We start from the raw sequence: 22,431 nt of genomic DNA, 5'->3' as shown, positions 1-22,431 counted from the left end.
GTGTTTTTTTTCCGGGCTATGAATCCATTTTACCTTCACCACAAAAGCCAGCTGAATAAATTCGCAATAATAGGGGGGTAAAAAAACATAAATTGATTTCCAGGGGAGCAAAAAATTGAAGAGGGAACACCAATTTCTTATTTTGTCTCCCCTTTTTTGCGGCGTTGACTGTGCTGGCAACCTTGTAGTTATCATTCTGAGTTGCCAGGGCAAACACGTTCCCAAAAAGTTTTTAAGGTCCTCTGCCCTTTGAGTTGTTGATGACATGTTTCGGTGGTCCGTGGTCCGCAACCGGGAAGATAAAAACAAAAAATGTCAACAACAGGAACGCTTTTATTTGTGGAAAACAGAGGAATTAATTCAAGTTTGGCTCCTTCGTTCTTGCTTTAAAATGTAAAGCGGAAACTTTTGGCCTGGCCTTGCAATTCTTTTATGTTTTCCACAGCTGTTGGCAGTTGTCTTCGGCGTGGGCCTAGTAGATTTAATTAAATTTCTGTATAGAACAACATTTTCAAGGCTGCTGCGTGTGCGAAAGTTCGGCATTGGGGGCTTAGAGATCCCAGAATCATGGGACATGTTGAAAATAGAGTTCTCAGGGGGGCGAATTGGCGACAGCACCGGGTTCTAAAAAATTGATATTTAAATTTTCTAATTTACTCTACCTGCGGGGGAAATTCCCCATCCAATTATGTCATTATCCGCACGCTTTCGGCTTATCTGGGGCACAGCCAGTAGCTGCTTCACATCGCGTTATCCAGTGCAAACAGTGTGTTCCACATGGCGTATACGTACTCTTTGTTTTTTGCCCAAACTAGATGCAAATTCATATGCGTTTGGATGCTGCAGCTGCATTTGCTGCTTGTGCTGCTTGTGCTGCTGTTGAAAACAACAAAATCTTCCGTGCTGCTGGCTTTTTCATTAAAAATTATCCCGAGCACAATGTAAATAGTTGTGAATTTGCATGGCTGCCTGCCGACGAGAGTTCAGGTGGTTTTTGCATTTCAAAATTCGACCCAGGGAAGCCAAGGAATTAAATATACCATGCCAGGCCTGAGGCGAACCTCACATATGTATATTAGATTTAACCTAAGTTTTCTTTCAAGGTTAAAGTAATGAACCTCGCTTTGAGTGTTTTAGAGGGGTGCTTCTGCTGATATAAAAACGTCATAAATCCATGCTGATATTCTTCAATTTACTGAGAGGCCACATAGCCACATAAGCACTGAAAGTGAAACCGAGCCAGGCCATTACTGCGCCAGGTGATTGGGCCATAAACCACCTGTCTGTCCATCAGTCCATGGAGTGCCAAGTGCCGAGTGAGAACGAAAAGTTCACCTTTCCGCAGGTGAGACAACTTTGGCCTGTCCAGGTGTTGATATCGGGGGAGCAGTTTGTTAGTTTTCAGTGTGAATTCATTATCGCCGGAATAATTAACAGCCGATGCAGTCTGCACACTCAAATTGATGGTTATTATCTGCAAGGGAACTCACTTGGTTAGGCATCATCTAACGAAATTTGCCCACTCATGAGCAGCAGCAGCAGCAGCAGCTGCAATCTGTGCAGTTGATTGCAATAAATTGCATTTGCCGGAAAACCTAATTACATTAAGTTGCAATTAGGGGCACACGGGATGATGTGAGGGCACAGGTGCAAATGGCTCTCCACTCTGTCAGCTTTAAGAACTGCAAAAATGCTGGCAAATTGAATTGGCTGCACTTAGCATCCACCCTACATCACTTGCTGCATACAGGTTTGTTGCCTGTGTATTCTACCACTTTACCACTCCATCGCTCCCTGTGTTTGTCAGTTGCTTTATGGGGCATACGTATGGGGTTCTTATTTGGATTGCATCCAGGGGGAGGGGGATCCTTCAATTGCATAGTCTTAGTTTGTATCGATGCCGGGTTATTTGGCCTGGCCTCCGGATGCCGAGCGCGCTCATACGTTTATCTGATTTGTGGGGCGAGCACGTGAGCAGATTATGATTACATGCAGCACACTGCCACTGTTGCATGCCACTGCTGCATGCCACTGCACTTTCAGATACTTTGAGCCCGGGCGGCGCATCCTCTGCGAAAGCCAATCAGAGGCAGCAAACAAAAATGAATGGGATTCAAAGTTGCCAACGAAACTGGAAACTCAATTTTGAAATACTGAATGGCTTCGGTTTGGCTACCTTGGGGAAAAATTATGAAATTTCTAGTTTCGATGGCTGGTTTCAATGCGTTTGTTTCTGTCATCTTAAAGTGTTCATCAAAATTATGGTATATGTGAAGAGATTTACTTTGAATAAAGTAGTGCTTTAATATACCAAAATTAAGATATTTTTTAAAAAGTAATACAAAAAAAACTTTAGTATTAAATACAAAACATTGAAATTCTTGCATTTAATATTACAATATTTGAATCAAGGTTGAAAATATTAGACACATTGTCAGTAATACTTACGTCAAATATTTTCTAAACTAATTATATCAAATAAAAAAGCATTTCATATTAAAATAAATCCTGAAACTATTACTATTAAATTTCATATTACAAATTTAAATTTAATAAGAACAGAAATGAATAATAGAGCGAAAAATGTTTAAATTTAATATAAAGTTTATGTATTTAATATTTTGTATCAGTGCACTTTGTTGAGAAACACATGTTGAATTTTCTTTAAATGACAAAAGTTTTTAGTTTGCTGAAATATGCTATACCAGATAAGGCCAAAGTTCGCTTTAAACAGCCAACTGCACAGCTGCAACCTAATTAAAGAGCGGATTTAAAAATTGTAAATCAAGTTGAAGTTAACTCCGTTTGTTTGCATCCACAGCTTCGCACTACTTCGCGACCGGAAGCGGAAGTTGCCGGGCCGGAAGTTTGGTTGCCTGTTGCCAACGTCCTTCTCTGTAATGGTGATGGCTGGTGGGGGATAAGGTGTTGCTAAAACACAAAGCTCGCAGCGGAAATCGAGGAAGTGTTGGGACTTATGATGCCCCAACTCTGGCTTAAGCACACAAAATCCAGCATAATGCAGCGCTAAGGCCAGGGCAACAAATAAATCCACGACACACACTACAGCTGGAGCTGAACAATCGGAGGAGGACGTGGACGAGGAGGGCACTCCACTTGACGACCAGCGATTTCTAAACAGGAGACGTCGACAAAGCGGCCAGCGGCATGGCGGACCTGGAGCGCATTCGCCTCGTCCTTCTGGGCGGCGCCGGCGTGGGCAAGAGCTCCATTGTGAAGCGCTTCCTGTTCAAAACCTACACGGACAAATACCGCGCCACCGTCGAGGATCTCTACAATCGCGAGTACGACCTGGGGGGCGTCACACTAAAGGTGAGTCCTGTAGTCCCCTGAATCCTAAATCCGGTTACAATGCAATAAGTCTAAGCACCCACGCAGCCAAGCCCAGCGTGCGCCTTTTTTTTGTCCTTGTTTGCTGACATTTCGAGGGGAATTTCGCTGTAATTTGTTTACAAGTGCTAAAATGTCAGCAATGCACTCGCAAAACGCAGCAACAAATGAGAATTTTCACTAGGTCGCTGCGGATATTTGTGGGTATGTAATGCGGAAAAATAGGCTAAACAAAAGTTTAGCTTGTTACCCATTCTTAGCTCTATAATGTGCGATAACATTGATTTTTAAAAGTTTTCGTTCTTATGAGATCTTGCAAAAAAAACGGGCTCGGGGCAAAAACATCTAGTGGTTTTTACAGACAGCGGCCATTTATGTTATAGGTTTGGTCCAGTAAAATAGCTTACAAATATTGTTAAATATATATTATTATCTATATATTATTAATATAGTTTTAAGCTTGTCGGAACATTTATTTTATATTTTTATTTATATTGTTCTCTGTACCTTAAGCATCAAATTAATTAATTTTTGCTTTCCCTTAGATATATAAAATTCATATTATGAATTGAGGCACTGTCTAAACAATTCGATCGGATACATTATAATATACCCCACCAGAAAATGGATTTTAAAAATACCAAGCAAAAACTATTTTTGTACAATTTAAAAATATGAAATATAATTTTAGGACATAAAATTGGAAATAATTACCTTTGTAAATACCCATAAATTTTCTAACATTTTTAAAAAAGAGATTTATAAATTCATGGTATTAGTTTTAATCTTCTAGAATATACTCTTCAAGTAAAACAAATAAATGTTAGCACCACTGTCCTGCGAGAATCAACCTTTATGAGAGATGAATGAAATTAATATGGCTACTCGACATTTGAGCTCTCCTGAATAATTTTAATTGCCAGCAGTTAGGACGGCTTCATTAACCCAATCACTGTTGTGGTCATCAACTTGAAGGGAATGCAAAGCCCATTAATTAGGTAGAAATCTTCTAATTGGATGTCTGGAGAATTTGCCGCCGGCAAAGACATTACTCTCCATATGCATAGTATTAGCCAAGACACGTGTGTTTTCGGTCTCCTGGCAATTGAGAAGCTCCCCAAAAGCCTATTTGGAGCGAAGTGAATCAGGCGAAAGTGGTTTTTGGTCTGTGGGGTCGGTGGTTTTAGCCTGGGGCATAACTCCAGATGATTACATAAATGTACTCAGGATGAAAACACAAATTGAGTGAATGAAACCTTGCTGATTTAAATGTACTTACGGCAATCTTGGGTGAATAGTTTTGGAAAGGGATTTTAATGCCCACCCACTGGCTGACAAACTGACTGACAGACTCAAGGAGAAAGTGTGGGCGGAGGCTCATTAATCAAATTTGCACACGCTCAAAACAGCGGAAGCCACATGGAAAATGTGGACCCCTCCCCACCACCGACGAGCCACCAGTGCTGCCGCCGAAAGAATTCCGGATTTGGGTGCCCTAATATGCTACTTAAGAGGGGCAATAAATGGATAATAACTTGCCTTGCCGGGGGAAATATACCGGAAACTGATAACTGCTGTGTATTGCTTTAATCGGGCCTTAATCGTCTGTGCAGAAAACAACCCAGCAAGGTCTGGCTGGAATCCGAAGCTCCATAGAATCTGGCATCACAGCTGCCTTCCTAGGCATCCTAGCGACCATGTCCTGAAAGAGGAAACTTCTGATGGAACATCATTCACTGCTCTGCGCTCATCGGCGCTGGAACTGATTATATGCTGTTCAAACTTGTCTTACATGTTCGGGGAACAAAAGTTGGGCGGAAAGTTGATTAATAGATGGGCTGAAAGGCGCTGAGCTTGGTTTGCCAGCATCATTATCATCGTTATAGCTGGCCAAATTGATTCCGAGAGGTTGTTATTTGGCGACACTGACACTCTTGGTGGCGAGGACACAGTTCGATTTAATTAATTTCATTTTAGCCACCGACGGGGAGCGCATCCATTACTTAACTATACCCAGATTGAATTCCCCTTGGGAGCTGTGGCCCAGGCTTAAAGTGATTTATTCCCGGCTTCGGGCAGGTGCATCCCAATCACCTTAACCAATGGTTCACCAGCTTTTCCAAACAAGGAAGCCCTGCAGCCCGCTGTGACTGATTGTCGGAGCAGCATGTGGCCAGGCCATCAAATGGGAGCATTACATTGCACTAAACGATTCCTGCCCTTTAAAAGCAATTTTCTGTATGCCACACAGCAGGATGAATCGAATGCCTTAAACATAGATGGTCGAACAAAGCCGGGAAAAGCGAACAATGGCTGAGCGACGAGAAATGGTGTCAAAAATATAAATTGTGTCATTCTGCAGAGTGTTTTTAATAAAGTTTACTCATTTCGGCCAAACAATGCGCTACAAATTTGCGTCACAATGGCCGGGGCTGTGGATGGAGGGCCAAGAGGAGCAGGGATGACACTGACAGGGCTAAACGGTCTGCCTCCGGCTCTTTTCCTCCTTGACGTCCCGACTTTAACATCCTATTGACAATCCGGATCGCGTTCAATGCGTATCGCGTACGCCACGAGGCGGTGTATACAACATAACAGATGCTGACACGGGGATTAGTTGGCATCAAGTGGGCAGAGGGCCGCCCAGCCAGCCAGGAGTCACGACCCAGGAGCCACCGCCCACGTAGCCAGATACCCAGAAACCCAGATAGCCAGGCAGCCTGACAACCAGACACCACCGACGCCGCGGGGCCGATGTCCTTGTACTCGGCAAATCGTTTAAAAATCACTCCGCTTAAAGTCTTTTGTAGCGAGGGGCCACGCCAAATAAATTATAGAAAATTGAACATTTACAGAAAAAACAAAGTCGCTTTGTGGACTCTAAGTCGAATGCAACAGAAACGATTTTAAAAAAGACTAAGCTGTAACCAATTTTTTAAAGAAAGTCAATAATCTCTTTCCTCGAAAAATAATTCCTTTTAAAACAAGTTTCGACTAGGAACTTCCGAGAAACCAAAAACAAAAACATATCAACTTATCTCAGAAAAAAAAGTAAATATATATGTATACTATAAACAAATTTATAATAAAATTCGTTCTTTCATTTGATTTAAGTAACATTTTTAGTGTAATACTGTGGGCAAGAAGTAATGTGAATTTACCGGAAAGGGACTATTTGGCATGGAAAAATCGTTGACCTAAGTTTATTTTATCGGGAGGAGATTACTTTAAAGGGGATAATATTAATTTAGAAGATTAGATGGAGACTTTTCATTTTACAAACAAAATTACCTTTCTTTTTGTAACACAATTATATATTTCCTTTATTCAGAGATATTTTTACCAAATTATTATTAAGTACATATGATTATAAACACATGTAGTATAAAATCGATTTATTTCGTAATAAACACCAACAATAATTATTGGTAATTGTAATAATCAAATTGATTTCCTTTAAATGAATTAAGTTGTGTTTATGTCCCCTATCAGGAAGTATATCATAATACGATTTTTAAAAAATAAATGTCAATTAAAAACCGCGACCGCTTGGCAGATGTAGCGAACTGTCAGGCAGAACAGGGGACTCCAAATAGGCGGCAGCTTATTGCATTGCTATGGCTGTTTAAATTTAATTATACGTAATTCAAGAGCATTATCCCCATCCGGTGCCCTCATCCCTTGCAGGTGGACATCCTGGACACGTCGGGTGACATGCAATTCCCGGCCATGCGGCGCCTGTCCATCGCCACGGCGCACGCGTTCATGCTCGTCTACGCGGCCACATCGGCGCCCAGTTTCCAGTGTGTGAAGCAGTGCTTCGAGGAGATCCGCGAGCAGCGCGGCGATTTCCAGGTGAGTTGCAGGCTACTGGATACGGGCTAGGGGTTACAGGTCGCAGGTGCAACTGCACTCCTGCATTTTGCATGCAATCAGCGAGGCGAGGGCTGAACGGCGAAAGGGTCGAGAACAGAGCCTGCACTCCGCACAATCCGAAAAGCAATTATAAATGTTCCCCTTTGAGCCGGAGAAGTCAAGCCAAGCGGCAGAGGTTTAGGCTTTTTGCTGGCCTCTTGTTCTAACGTTGCACAGTGGGTCGGCTTTTACAAGCTTCAAAGGCAAAGGGTCCTTAGTTAGGACTCCTTACCCTCATTATGAAAGTAGTATAATAAAATACGAGCAAGGAAGAAACAATTCCTGATATTTCAAAAGGGTAATATATTTAAAGAATGTTGGATTAATTATATAAACTAGATATATCCGGAAAAATAATCTAGTATAGGTACATTGTTATAGTCCGATAGAAACAATTCGTTAAAAATTCCTATCGTCAAAAGCATAGGGCAAAATATCTTTGTATGAAATATGTAAGTAACATTTTTGAAATTAAAGGTTGTAATATGGAATAGATAATTTCTTTGTAGGGAATTTTGTTAGGTCCTTCTCTCACCCGCTTGTACAGAGCTCGTTAAAGAATTTAAAGGAATACGAAAATATTTTTTTTTGTAAAAAATGGGATTTTATGTTCTATGTTTTTTAATGATACAATTATATTATTGTAGGTTGCGTAGATGGCAACCAAAAATGTACAATGTTAGACATGGAATAACCATTTTTTATGAGGAAATATTAAGGGTACTTTGATACAATTGCGCAAAACACACCAAAATCTTGTATAAAAGTGTATAGTGCAGTATAGTAAGTTTTATTTCCTGTTATGATAATATTCCTTGACTGTGACTAGTTCCAATAAAAAATTCGTTAGACATGTTTCCAATTACAAAAGCCTGGTAGGAAAGTCACTTTCAGCTTGGTTCACCCCACTATGGGATAGTTAGGGCCATTGTTTCGCGTGGCGCTTTCACGGTTTCCGCTTTCCGCCGCCATTGTGAAGGCGAGTATCAATTATAGCGCAATTCGCCTTGTCCGCACCCGGATTCCGGGGGGGGGCAAGGATGCTTGTTCCGCCCCGAGTGACCCGAACCACTAATTCTACTACCTCTCGCCCCACAGGACATCCCCATTGTGATCGCCGGAAACAAGGCCGACCTGGCCACCACCCACCGGGAGGTCAAGCTGGAGGAGGTGACCGATTGGGTCTTCTGCGAGCTGCCGCGGCTACGGTAAGTCCCCACATTAATTTCACAAAATACGGCTGGCATAAAAATGCGCAACAGCTGCTGCATGCGACAGCAATTAGGGGACAACTGCCAAAAGTTGTGCAACAAAGCCCGGGACACAAAGCCGCAAAACCGCCAAACAGCTGCAATTTTCATAAGTAACGCAACAAAGTGGAATTAAAAAAGAGCCATAAATTCGTTGGCCACCCCAGAAAAGCTGCAATAGCAAATGGCAAATGGCAAACGGCGAGCTGCAAAAGGCAAAAAGCAGGCGGCGCAATTAAATTGCTAGAAATGAAATTAAGCGACAGAAAGCGTGACGGCGGGCCATGGAAGCGAGTTGGTCCTCCGAAATCAGTTGCATTGTCCGCGGAAGGGGTTGTGGCGCTCATTAAACGCTATTTGTTAGCCGGGAAAGTGTCGGAGCCAGAACTACACACTGAAAAACAGAAATAACGAGGGTTATTTTAACACAACAAAAGAAGGAATTTTTTAGGTTTATCAAAATCTGACAATCGCTACATTTATAAATCTAAGCTTCATAAACAACTTCCTTTATCGCTTTAGTCAATGTACTCATAGTGATAGGGAAATATTTTAAAGCTTATAAAGCAAATTCCTGAAAGGAGGTAAGGAAGGAAAATGTTTAAAATATAAAATACTTATTTAAAAATATTTTTCAGTATACATAGTACACACATAGTACAATTTATAAATGTAAACTAAATAAATCACTTCCTTTATCTTTTTAGTCTAAGTATTCATATTGATAGGAAAATATTTTTAAAGCTTATAAAATACTTTTCCCTGAAAAAGGAAGAGGATAGAAAATTTTTAAAAAAATATAAAATACTCATTAAAAAGGATTCCAAATTTGATTGAAATATTTGTTCATAATTAAAAGCTCATCTCGACTCAAGGTCTGCTTGTAATATAATATAAAACATTTTATACAGATATATACACACACTAAAAAACAGTAATAACGACGGTTATTTTAACACAATTAACAGACGACATTTTCAGTTTTACAAAAATCTGAAAAAGTGTCATTTATAAATGCAAACTAGATAAAAAACTTCCTTAATTGTTTTAGTCAAAGTTTTCTTAGTGATGGGAAAATATTGTTGAAGCGCATAAAATATTTTTTTAAAATTGGAGAAGGAAATACAATTTTTAAAATAAAAAAATGTATTTAATTTTTTTATTTTAATTTTATTGCTTTATATTTTAATTTTCTGTAAGAGGACAAGGATGCAATATGTAATTGAATTATGTTTTTCTTGATTAAAAGTTTCTCACATCTCAAAGATGATTTTCTAAATAATTGTAGATATTTTTCTCAGTGCAGAAAGTGGCAAATCGCATCAGGAGAAGCACTGCGCTTTGTAGTTTTCAGGAGGGACACTTCCCCATAATAGCTCCTAATTGGCCATCTTGTGCCGCAAACGGTGTTGCTGTCATGCAGGACATCAATATGCGATGGTCGACGGCGACCAACTGTTCGTATGAGTGATATGTTACTGTATCACGGCGAGCGATACTTTGAATACCAAACAGTCGGGCATTCTATATGCACATATGCATGAGGTCCTTCAACCTGGCTGCTCTCGAACTGTTTGAAAGGTGCTCTGGGGAATTGGGGACCCCGAGATGTTTGATTAGTAGTGGCAGAGGCTGATTTATGTTTTCTGCTCCAGCACAATGGGTAAATACTCAAGAGCCTGTCTGATTCCACCTGCAAAATGACATTGAATGAGAGAAGTAAAGCACTGGTTATAAAATATGCATGAAGGTGATGGGTGAATTGTATAAATATTTGTATTCATATTTTATTTGACTCGCACAAAATGGTAGAAATGTTTTGTTTTCTTTTTTTACGGTAAGCAACTGACAAATTGTATGTATGATAAAAAGGAATTTTATATCTATTATATACAAATAAAGCAACATCTTAGGTCAGCCTCTTTATTTTTAAGGCACATATTTTTACCGAATTAGGAAAAACCCAAAGGTTATGCGAAGGTTCATTTGAGTCAGTTATAGTAGATTAATGAGTAGGAAACTGGAAAATTGTATATATGCTCAAAGGAATTTCATATCTTTTATATAACACCACACAATATCTTAGGCATTTTTCTTCATCTAAAAGCTAGCTCATATTTCTACCAAATTGGGAAAAACCCAAAGGTTATACGAAAGTTCAACTGTGCCAGTTAAAGTAGATTACAGTCCGAATCGACGAGTGGTTAATGAGTGTAAATGGGCTGATTCAGTCCATTGTTTGCCACATTAATAATTTTAATGCATTTTTTGCGTGTCAACTGGCCCTCAAAGCGAGGTCGCATCCCTTCGATTCGCTGTAGAAAAAAGGACTCGCTGGCCAGCACTTCTTTTCAGGCTGTTTTCGCGCCGTAATTGCTTCCTTAATAGACTGCGGGACAGGACTCGTAAAAATCACTTACAATCACATTCGTGCCCGCCACTGGGGAGAGGTGTCCTGTGTTCTGAGTCCCGAGTCCCGAGTCCATAATTCCATATCCTGGCGCTGTGGGCGGGGGCACATGTGGGGCGTGGCACGCTCGTGTTGCTGTTTAAGCAAGCGTGCGTAAACTTATTTAAAAGCGACCGAAGAATGCCACACAGGAGGCGCACTCAACCGCAAAATGGAGATGACAGAGGCCGCAGGACGAAGGATGGTGGATGGTGGCTGGTGTATCGCGTGGATGGTGGCTGAAGGACATGGGAGGCGGGATGCAGGACGTAGGACAGTTGGCGTGAGCTTTACGAACAAATCTCTGTTGGATTAAACATTCACGCAGATTGATGGTGCGGTTTCGCCCCTCGAGAGCGGGGGAAAACACCTTGAACCCTTCGCCACAAACTCGCACCTTCACACTAGACTTTCCACCACGGGGAAAGTTTGTGGAGCGTTTTCCGGCATCGAGTTGCAATGCAATTTGTTGCTCTGCCTGTTTGTCTGTCGGTCTGCCAGGCTGTCTGTCTGCGGTTAAACGCTTTAAGAGCATGCCACTCAAGTGCATTTATCTGCCTGAATGAGTACACCCCTTACATAATGTGCTGCATGTGGATACGTGGGATCCGTTGGATACATGGGAGGCCTGCTCCCTGCTACATGTGTAAGTGCTTTTACTTTGCCAAAGGTGGAACAATGTATTTATTTAACATTTAATTGCAAAGTCATGCGCATTTTTCACTGGCATTTTGCCTGCGTTAATGCGAAAAATGAACTCACATACGATATCAATTTTACTTTGATTTACTGTTATTGCAGCTTACGGCATTAACAATTCAGCCATCTATTTATTTATTTTGCCAAGTCAGCCGTTACCATTTTAATTAAACGAAGCTTTGTGGAATATTAAAAAATTCTCCTTCTCTCAGTCAACGGTTTCAATTTCATTAAAGGGACTTTCAAATGACTAAATTAAATTTTACGAAAAACATTTTTAATGAGAAGAGATAATTATTATTCATTCCTTAAATAGCAATTTAGTCCAAGCGGATTTTCGATAATTTAAAATTGAATTCTTATATTAAGGAGCTACGATTGTATTTAGCTGGAAATAAAGATTACTACCTCAATTGAAAAGTTGAAATTCTAGGAATCAATCTAAATAAAGTTAATTTTGACTCAATTGAAATATTAAAATTCTAGGAATCAAACAAAGTAAAGTTCATTTTAGATTCCTTATATTTAAGCCACAATAGCCATTGTAGGTTTAGTTTTAGCAAAGCAGATTTTCAATTTTAATACACATTCGTTATAATACGTTTACCAAAGGAGTAACGACATAAATGCATTTTTCGATAAACTTTTCCTGGAAGCCCAAAGAAAAGCAAGTAATCTGAAGAATTCGGTTTAAAAATAAAATTAAAATTCTTTGAAAAACCATGCGGCAACAAAAGAGCCGATGACTTTATGATGGAAAGCCATGCTGAAATTATTTGTTTTGAGCTAAGCTGTCCGATGACGGCCAGATTAAAGCTTAAAATCCCTCTGACAGACAGTTCTAGGTATGTAGTTCTGACATGGCCAGTGTGTTGAACATCACCTGTCCTCGTCCTCGTCATAGACATCCTGCTCATCCTCATCCTCATCCTGCTCATCCTCGTCTCAGCCATGACCGCAGTTCTATGGGGCCACCGCGAATCGGCTTCGTGGCCACAACCTGCAGTGAATCCACCGTACTGAACCGTACATGACACGCTTAATTTGGCCATTAGCAACATTTGTTTCGGCCGACCCTGGATGATTGTCGATGGCCCACTTTCGCACAAAAACTCTGTTATGCATTGAACACATACCGTATTGTTGGGCTGGTTTTGTTTAGACTTTCCTTTTTTGTCTGTGTGGTTTGGGGCTTTTTGTGTCGGTATCGCTTTGTTTTGGGCCACCGAAATTTGCTGATGTATGTATGCATTATGTATACGCCACTTATGCAGCCATCCCTGAAAAGTATGCAACCCTTTTAAACCCAGTTTCTCGTACCATCCTCGCAGGGCGAAAGTGCTGGAGTGCTCGGCGAAGGAGGACAGCAACGTGACCGACCTCTTCAAGTCCCTGCTCTCCCTGTCCCGCTTCCTGCCCGCCAGCAGCAGCGGGAGCGGGGGCAGCGGGGCCGCCGGCGAGGCGGCGCCCAGTGGTTTCAAGCGCCGCTCGTCGGCCTACGTCAGCGCATCGTCCAGTCGCAGTAAGTAAATGCAGTCACCCTTTAGTTTAAGAAAATACCTGTAATTTTCCAAAATTTAACCTATCCTTTAACCTAGAAATCTTTTCAAGTTAAGGAATCCCATTCTTCTTTTCAGAAAATGATGTATTTTCCTTCCTTAAATCTAAAAACTTTGAACGTGCTTTAGTTCTCAAGGAGTTCCTTGAAACATTTTTCTAAATGTGTGAAAAAATGTTCTATCAATGCATCTGGATTGCTTAGAAATTCTTTGGTTGTCCAAAGATTGACTTTATAAACGACATTTCTTGGTAGAGAGAACTTTTAGCCAAACCCAAGGTCAATAAGCAAAAATAGGGAAAGACTTCACTGTACTTGCTTGAAGTGGGGTACCAAGCAAGCTGCGCTTAACTGGTTGGGAATTATAGCGTCGCCAGCCCAGAAGTTTTAATAATTTTATTTATGTTGAAATATTTTGAAAACATTACTCTAAGAATCTACACTTTTGATCTTAGAAAAAACACATCAGGCTTCTGAGATAACAAACTATGAATTTTTTGTTTTGGGTACAAGAATAAAAAAGGACTATGAATGTTGTTTTCATTGTTCGTTAGGTCTTAAAATAAATATTTATAGGCCTCAGAAACACTTGTTGTTACATTAAATTCCTGCCGAATCCCTTGAGTTATGCTTCCTCTTTAACTTTGCAAATTCTTTCAACGTAACTTTTAAGACCCAATATCCTTGTAAATCCATGCGGCCAGGACAGTCCGTGACATGTCCATACAGCTAGGGCTTGCAGCCAAACCTCACAGAGTGTGTTGCCATGGCCAGGCGAAATGAAAATGAAAACGAAAACCCACTCGTTGCCGAGCAGATTCAAACTCTTTGTTGATTGTTTTTTTCCCCGCCGGTTGCTCGCTGCAGTTTCAAATATCAATTAAACATTTCATATTTGCCGGCTCTGATTGAAGGTCTGGCTGGTAACCAACGGAACAAAATTCTGGGTTCAATTTCAGCTTTATTCGTGGCTTTAAGTGCCATCGTAAGCAGCTTAATTAGTGCGAAATTAAAATACGAGCATAGCGGCCATAAATGCAATAATAAGCCGCTCACCGGTCGCAGATGTAATTAGGCCACGGACTTAAGCGTTGACTAGGCCGCAGCTGGCTGGGCTTAATCAATAATTGATGCACATTTATAAATATATTAATTTTAAACAAAGGCGAGAAGCCGCACGCGCATGTGGCCAATTAATGGGAATTCTTTAAATGCGCCCAGGACGAGGATAACTTTTGGCAATTTGGCTAATTGAATGCAATTAGCATTCCTGCTCCTCCTGTCTTCGGCCTAATTAATTGTGGAAATTCGGCAGTCAAGCGAAACCGTCAGCCGAGACCCTTTCTTCCGACCCAATTGACAAAGACAAACTCTTTTTCATTATTCATCAGACGACAAAACGGAGCCCAATAAAAGAAATACAGAAAAGCAAAGCAAAGCAAGGCTAAACGAGAAAAAAAACCGTCCAGACTGGGCTAAAAGCACAATGAGGCCAAGTTCGCTTTTCGGGTCATCCTTTCCCTGCGATGTTCAAACGAATTCCGTTCTATCAAAATGTTTTCGAGCGAGCACGTGTATTAATTAAACAGCTTGACCTCCTAATTACCCTGTAATGGAATGCTTTATTATCTCATTAAAAACTTAGTTTGCAGCATATGAAAATAGAATTGGCCCGCGAAGGAGCAGCTCTGCCAGCGGGTCTTAAGAACTTGAAATTTCGCCGAGCTCGTCAAAGTATAAATATCTAGTTAATTAATGTTTCCCCAAAATGTTGCCTCTGACCTTGCCACTCCTCCAAATAATTAATTTAATTTCCGCCGATGAAAAAGTTGTTGAATCATGAGGATACCAGCTACCAGTCTTCCACGAAAATGCCAATAATTCAATTGTTCGCCCCGAAAGACTCTTTCAGAAAATTTTAGTGGCCGCCACAAAGTCATTCAAATTAAGTGAAAAGTTGGTCAAAGGCAAAGCCGTCAAGTTGAAAATTCCAAATATTATATGTAAAAGTACATGACTTCCAGCAAATTTAAATTCAAATGGCCCAGAGTCGCTCGTTATTGTCGCCCCACAAAACATATTAAATGCTGGCCGAAAAATGTTGTCAAATACTTGGTCGAGGGGCCACGTCCTCACATACAAGGCACAACTGTCGATGACAGGCGGACAAGACACGGCGACAATGGTGGTCTGAATGGCGAAGGTCGAGTGGCAGACGGAGGTTTAGGGGTTCAGGGGCTCTGGGGTTCAGAGGTTAAGAGGCGACAGCGGCGACAACGACGCCCTGAATGTGCCACCGAAAATAGGTCTGAGCACTTAATCACTTGCGGCTCAAGGGGCCGCAGTCAAGTAATTGCCTTAAAAAGTACAGCCCGCGACGTATGCAAAGCGAATCACAGAAATTTCATTTACGACGCTGCCATTTTGTGGCTCAGATTGTGCCACACGTGTTTACGGCGCTCTGAAGTCCCAGTGTTTGTTAGATGGGTAATGGGCGATGGGCGATGGGTGGTGGCAGGAAAAATGGACGAGAAAAACCCATGTAGCCCATGTAAGTTGAGACAAAAGCCAAAGCTGCAGGCCACACACATGTGCTGCGGCCGGGAAAGCGGCTTTTCCTCTGGCTCCTCGCTTTTCCTGGCTCGCTGGCATGGTTTTCGGGTGGTTCTCGCCGCAAGCCGTTTTATTTCAGCTCCACAAACCAGAGCCTAACTCAATTGTGGGTGCTTTCTAACACACATTACATGCCTAACATATTTGAGCCACGTTCATGCGTGTCTTCCCGAGATGTTGAGTGATCGCCTTTGGTTAGAGAGATGGCAATTTAAAAATGTCTGATAATCCCACGAATGATTCTACATTTTTTCTTAATTGGTAAATCTTTAATAGTCAAAGTTTGAATGGCTGGTTAGTTTTATGGCGCCTACTGAGAAATTAGAAATCTAATGAATATGCTTGTTAAACAACTTGAAATCACTAGAGATTTTTATAAGAATAAGTTGTTAAATTACTCTTGTACAAGTGTATACACTTGATCCAAATATTTTCTTAGATTAAGATCAAAATAAACTTGAAAATGGAACGAAAACATCTCCTTTCACTTTTTTAGATCCTACCAGTTCGTTCCTGAATTAAGAACATTCAGCTTAAAGTAATAACATTTGTACTTACACGGTTTTTAAGAACGAATGTTCTTAATTCAAGAACAATGTACTTGGTTTTTTTTCTCTGTGTATGCTAACTTAAACTCAATAATGATTCATATTTCCATTTTTGCAGTGTTCGAAAAGAATATTTACCCGTGATTTTTATTTTTAATGGCCTACTAGGATTTCGAGCTATACATTTTTCTAATTTGGCTAATTTTAGACCCACTGTGCACGAATGTACACTTTTTTTGGCTTTTAAATGTAGCAAACAGCAGTATAAACCGTGTTATTTTGACATAAAAAATGGTAGTGATTAAAAAATGAAACTCACAACTAATGATTACTTTGGACCATTACGATTCATTGGTGATTTATTTAACTGCATTGGCGGATTATTTTACAATCTATTGCTTTTTGACGGCAATTGCAGCTACAATTTAGCCACCCACTCATTTTACACGCCAAATAGTTGTCGTAAAGTATATATATACACCTGAATTAAAAGCAGGTTTTTGCGTAAACATGTTAACTTTGGGGTATCGGATGTAAACCAATTGATGTGGCAATGCCTTTTTATGTTCGTGCTCGCAGCAAAATAAACGCCCATGGTGGCACTCGAATGTTTTGTGTTTTTCTTCTTTGCACGGCCGTGTCTTTGTGCCGAAACCCTATACAGAGAGCAGGAGATGTGAAACAAATTTAATTTAAATTTCTGTTACACGACTCGCACATCAATTCCCGCCGCATATGCACAATTTATATCCCCAAAACCGAGCCCCGGCCACCGGCACATCCGTCCACCCTCGGCACTTGTTTGTTTTTGTGCCGTGATGGCAGTATTTTTGCGTGCGAGGGTCCTCGTTAGGGATTCTCAGTCATGTTGGGAGGGGGTTTACTGAACCAGGGTGTTAGGGCATGGCCACGTCGGTCTTTGCTCCCCAAAAAAGGGGGAGCGAAGCCATTTTCGCGCGCTTTCTGTCAGCGGCAGCAATTGTATTCTCTTCCACTTCCGCCCAACGGCTTTTTTTGACAACAATGGCGTCGGCGGCCATTTTGTTTGCACTTGACATCCGCCGAAACCCAAAAGTATGCAATGCAACACTCTGCCACAAAGTGCTGTGCTGCTGGCCCTCTCAATAATTCTGTTTGCTCGGATCATTTGGTTTTGGCCAACTTCAGACATCTTTTGCCACTAAGCTGCAAAGTTTAATAACTAAATTGACTTGGCCCTGGCATTTCCTTTGTATTTGTCTTGCGGTTCTAAGCCTCACATTCACACCTCCCCTTCCCGGCAAAGTTATCAATTGTTTTGCCATTGTAAGCCCTTTCTTTGTTCGGGGCTTTATTGCCCGCTCCGGCGGAACAAAAAGGTTTGTTTACTGCCAGCACAAACATCTTGATGCGAACACCTTTTGTGCCAGTCGAACACTCGCTTTGGCAGCCTAAGCTGCCTGATTGAGGATTACCGGAAAGGTAATGACTCCATTGACACTGATTTTCTTAATTGGTTCGACTTTAAAGACGACTTTTGAGGTACTTAGCTTGCAGTGACGTAAGCACTTCCGTACTTTTATACATTCCCTTAAAACTTTTGGCCTTGGCAATGTTGGCTTTAATATTTGTGCAGTCGATGGACGGCTAGTACTTTGAGTTTCTAAGTTAGTCTTCATTTTGTTAACAATTCTAGCTTTAAATTAATGAAAATTTTACATCAGAGAAACACATAGAAGATAATTGATTAAAATATTTTCCTGAATTTAATATTTGTTGCTTAAAATAAGGAGATTAACACTTTCTTTGAATATCAACCGAGGAGGTTAACTACACAGAGAGAATTATTCAAGTACATTGTTCTTGAATTGAGAACATTCGTTCTTAAAAACCGTGTAAGTACATTTTGGAATAAATGTTCTCTATATTAGAACAAAATGGTCAGAAGAGAAAAGTTAAATTGAGGTTATTTATCATCTTTTATACACTACTGACTGGACTAATAATTTATTTGTTGAGATATACAATATAAATACCGCCAATTCAACTTGATTCGAACAAAATAAAAATATTTTCAACTTCAAAAAAGTCGATCTTTTTTTAAGAACATTTTCAACTATGATAAGAACGTTAGAATTTTCTCTGTGTAGATTTTTACTTTTATATTATCTGTTATTAAAATGTACTAGTTTTAAGGTAGTGCTTTACTTCCAAGGGCTTCAAAAAGTACAAAATTCGGAACAAAACTAGTTAATTTTAATATGCCATCATCATTTGATGATGCCATTTCTATGATGAACTGGTTAAAAAGTATCTTATTTATGAAACCCGGTCTGGAAAACCATCGTAGCATAGTATTTCATAGCTGATTTTAATTGAACACCGACCTCCAGCGGGTGCGTTGGGAAGATCTTCTCCCTTTGCCATCGGTGGTTACTCTTTTGGCGTCCCTTTGCCATATTGGCGGAAGATGCGTGGCAGATAGACTGAGTCGGATCCCAAAGGCAGAATGGGTGCTGGGGTGGGTTTCGGTTTCAGACCTCTTATCTTGAGATGAGCTTTGACTGTGCAACCGGCTGTAAAAAAACCCATTTCGAGCGGTAACTTTGCGATGTGCAACTCCCTCCCCGGCTCTTTGTATGTGACGTTCATAAGTTAATTACGTCAGCGCTCGGCGGTTGCAGAGGATGCTGAAATGTCCGGATATCCGTATGTCCCAGTTGCTCCGACAACGGGACAAGGCCAGAGAACCTCAGTGGGGGAAATTGGATTTTCGCTGCACTCGCAGCTCCGAAATCGCGCAGTCCCTTTGTGCCGGCGAACGGCGGTCATTAAATGCACTCGCGGATATTAATTAGCCACGCGTCACCATCTATTTGTTGCAGATAAAAATCGGATGAACAGCCCGGCCCTGGGTGGAGCCGGCGGCAGTGGGGACAAGAAGGCCTCGGGCCTGGTGGACGCCGTGGATGTGGCCAGCACCAGTGCGGAGGCCAAGCTGAAGCCGCGTTCCAGGTGAGTGCGGCGGATGGAGTCCCCCTGGCAACCGGGCACATCCGTTTCCTGTTTGGCACCCTGCTCAACCTGACCACTTTTTCCCCATCTACATTCCAGATCGCTCATACGCCGCGCATCACGCAAGACCAAGCAGCAAATCAACAACGCATCCGACGACTGCAATGTGCAGTAAACTATTATTTTGGCCGGCAGCCCCACGCTTAATTATGTTATTATGTTTGGCCACAATATGCATTAATAATGGGCGCCAGTTAATTAGCGCGCACAAACAAGTGGCGCAGTATTTATGTTCGGTGCAATGGGCTGATTATTCTGATAATATAAAACTCACAAAAACCCACTTGCTCAAGGGCAAACAAAGCCAGTGCGATAAATTTGCAACTCTATATGTAGTAACTTCCGTAATTTATTTACTGTGTGTATGGATCGAATATGAAGTGAAATTACAGCTTCAAAATGATGCCATGATGACACTGGTCAGGAGTTAGAAATATTTTTTAAACACTGTAAGTAGATAAGTAGGTAGCTCTATACTTACCCTAACAAACAAATAATTTTCTTAGTTTTTATACATAATACGTTTTACTTTCGAGTAGATTTAATTTTAATCCAGTGTCATCGGAGCATAAAAGATAAGGGATTTAAGCTGACTTGCGAAGGAATTATGCACATCAATCTAGTTGAGTTCCGGTCATTAACGTTTAAAGGGACCAGGTTTATTTAAATTTAAAATTAACTTTTATACGACAAACAATTTCGATTTCAATTTTCATAAATTTTAGTATAGACTTTGGGTACGCAATTTGAATTTAATTGAGAGAGAAGCTGAGAGACAGGGGCGAGACTTTGAAGAATCGTAATACCCTTCGGAGAGTTCCTTTTGATGAGAAATTAATGGCTCAGCTGTTGTTGTTGTTTGTCGATGTTGTTTGGCTGAAGGGGGTGCTTTTTTGGGGAAGGACTAAGTTAAATACGTTTTCCACTGATGGATTGTCATAACATTATGATAGGTTGCATAGCTTTAAGGTAAATTCTATAATGCTAATTTATAAAGCTCTATCTGCACCCTTAGCCGACACCGTAGTTAATATCAAAACGTTCCGTATATAGTACATATATATATTAATAACAATCTTGATGGATGGGTACGAGTGTTTATATTTGCCTTGAGCCCAACTCGCTCGGTAAATGCCAAACGGGAATCCCAGCGACAGGGTGAATTGGGACTCAAGGCAAGTTTTGTAAGAATAAAGCAATTTCGCGGCATTCTCCTTTGGCCCCGGCCACGTAAAATAACAAAAACTTTAACACAGAGAGCACAAAACAATTTACTATGCGAAAAACGTAATTGTAAAGTAAATTTGATGAGTCCGCGGAAGAGGGCAAAATCTCGAAATGCTTATCAAGGATAATACAGGGTGACCTTCTTATGCTAAATTGCCAAATCAAATGCCCCACAGTGCACATCAAGTTCGCAGGCGAGAGATTTATGGCAGAGAATAATCGATAAATCTGTTTTTAATACGCAACTTTTGCATGCGAGTTACTTTCTCCCTTGGCGAAAGCACAAGTTACACTTGCGTGAGTTCGCCAGTGTGTGATAAGAATCCTTTGTGTTTGTTTACCGGAATGTGCTTAGCAAATAAGATTTATTTTAAAGACTACTTTTAGGCGGTACTGAGTATGGCAGGATTACTTAGAGATCTGTAAATGGATGAAGTACGGCATATGCAAAGTGAATTGTGATTAAACCATGTACATCTAAATAAATGTACAACTGAAAAATGAGTGCAAACAGTGCACACAGAGATTTCAGTAATGGAAAAATAGTATTGTTGCTTTCGTCCAGAGAGGATTGACAGGCCAGACCTAGTTATACATATACTATATATACGGCATTATGCATTAATGTATTTATTACCTAGTCTGTACTAAAACCAACAAGTTTGTGTATACAGTTTGGATGTTTGTTTACAAGTAATGCGTTTATACATACATTGTTACTAGGTGTAGTTAATTGACAACAAATCTGAAGAGCCCAACCCGTATTCGATCTCTAACCAACTAACCGCAACTTATATCATCAACCAATGGGAACACAGGGGTCAGGAGGCATTCGACCGCCGCGGGAGGACGAGATGCGCGTTATATCAGAGTATATCAGCTGACTTATCCAACTTACCCGATTTTAAATACATATTCGTGTACGTAATTCGATTGTTCTAACAAATGAATGGAATCACACGGCGACAAACCGTTATTTACCTACTACTCTATACGAAATCGAAAGATCGTAACTTGTAACCCTAAAATAGTCGAAGAAAAACCCAAATTAACTCTCTAAGTGTGCGTATGTGTGTCATGTACTTGTAACTAATTGAATTTCAATTCAAATTGAATTATTGACAATTGTATTAGCCAGTTTAAATAAACCACAATGCGTCCCAGGCATCGGTGTAAAATGTTTGATTCCGTTGCATAATGAATTACATTTCATTTCATTCTACATTCTGTTTTGCATCGGGGCTTCGGATGCGAACCCCTTGGTCACCAGGAAAACGGTGTAGTGAGCAATTTCCACTAAATCAATTAAAACCAGTGCCCGCCTAGATGCAGCACCCCAGTAAACTACCGACCGCAGCATCCATTAAAAGTAACTAATGGAATTTCATTGAAATTATAAATTGCATTTTCCCATAAATTCTGCAATTGCGTAAATGCCGATTGCCGGCTTAGAGCAACCGGGGGGGTGTCAATTCCACGGGTGGTGATTTGAAATTTGCATACGCCTCTGTGGCGGGGGGTTCCCCGAGTTTCGGAGGCAAGCCGCTTTGGCATCCACTGCAAACAATAAACAGCTTTGCTGGCGCGGCCTAATGAGTTTGCATTATGCGCAATTCCGAATGCAATTTACTGTGCCATTGATTTTGCATTAAATTGGCTTAGTCGATGCGTTTTATTCGGGGAAAGTGCGTTGCAAACCGAATTTTATACCGGCACGTTGTTAGACTTATGGTCTTAAGCAGATTTAATTTTAATTTCAAATTTCAA

The 22,431-nt window shown here is 40.7% G+C and overlaps 1 protein-coding gene across 1 annotated transcript in view; it reads left to right on the top strand.

The window, feature by feature from the left end:
- LOC119551250 (GTP-binding protein Di-Ras2) overlaps positions 1-21,842 on the top strand; it is a 34,712-nt gene extending 12,870 nt beyond the window's left edge. Inside the window, exons 2-7 of the mRNA XM_037860495.1 lie at positions 2,822-3,333; positions 7,039-7,206; positions 8,365-8,474; positions 12,996-13,186; positions 19,248-19,377; positions 19,477-21,842. Of these exons, the coding sequence (XP_037716423.1) occupies positions 3,169-3,333; positions 7,039-7,206; positions 8,365-8,474; positions 12,996-13,186; positions 19,248-19,377; positions 19,477-19,552 (840 nt within the window). The 5' untranslated portion in view covers positions 2,822-3,168 and the 3' untranslated portion in view covers positions 19,553-21,842. The remainder of the gene's footprint in view (positions 1-2,821; positions 3,334-7,038; positions 7,207-8,364; positions 8,475-12,995; positions 13,187-19,247; positions 19,378-19,476) is intronic.
- The last annotated feature ends 589 nt before the right edge of the window (positions 21,843-22,431 follow it).

This window comes from Drosophila subpulchrella, chromosome 2R (genome assembly GCF_014743375.2).
Source record: "Drosophila subpulchrella strain 33 F10 #4 breed RU33 chromosome 2R, RU_Dsub_v1.1 Primary Assembly, whole genome shotgun sequence".
In the NCBI taxonomy this organism is placed as follows: Eukaryota; Metazoa; Arthropoda; class Insecta; order Diptera; family Drosophilidae; genus Drosophila; species Drosophila subpulchrella.
Note: the sequence above shows the minus strand (reverse complement) of the source record. Positions and strands in the feature narration are given on the sequence as shown.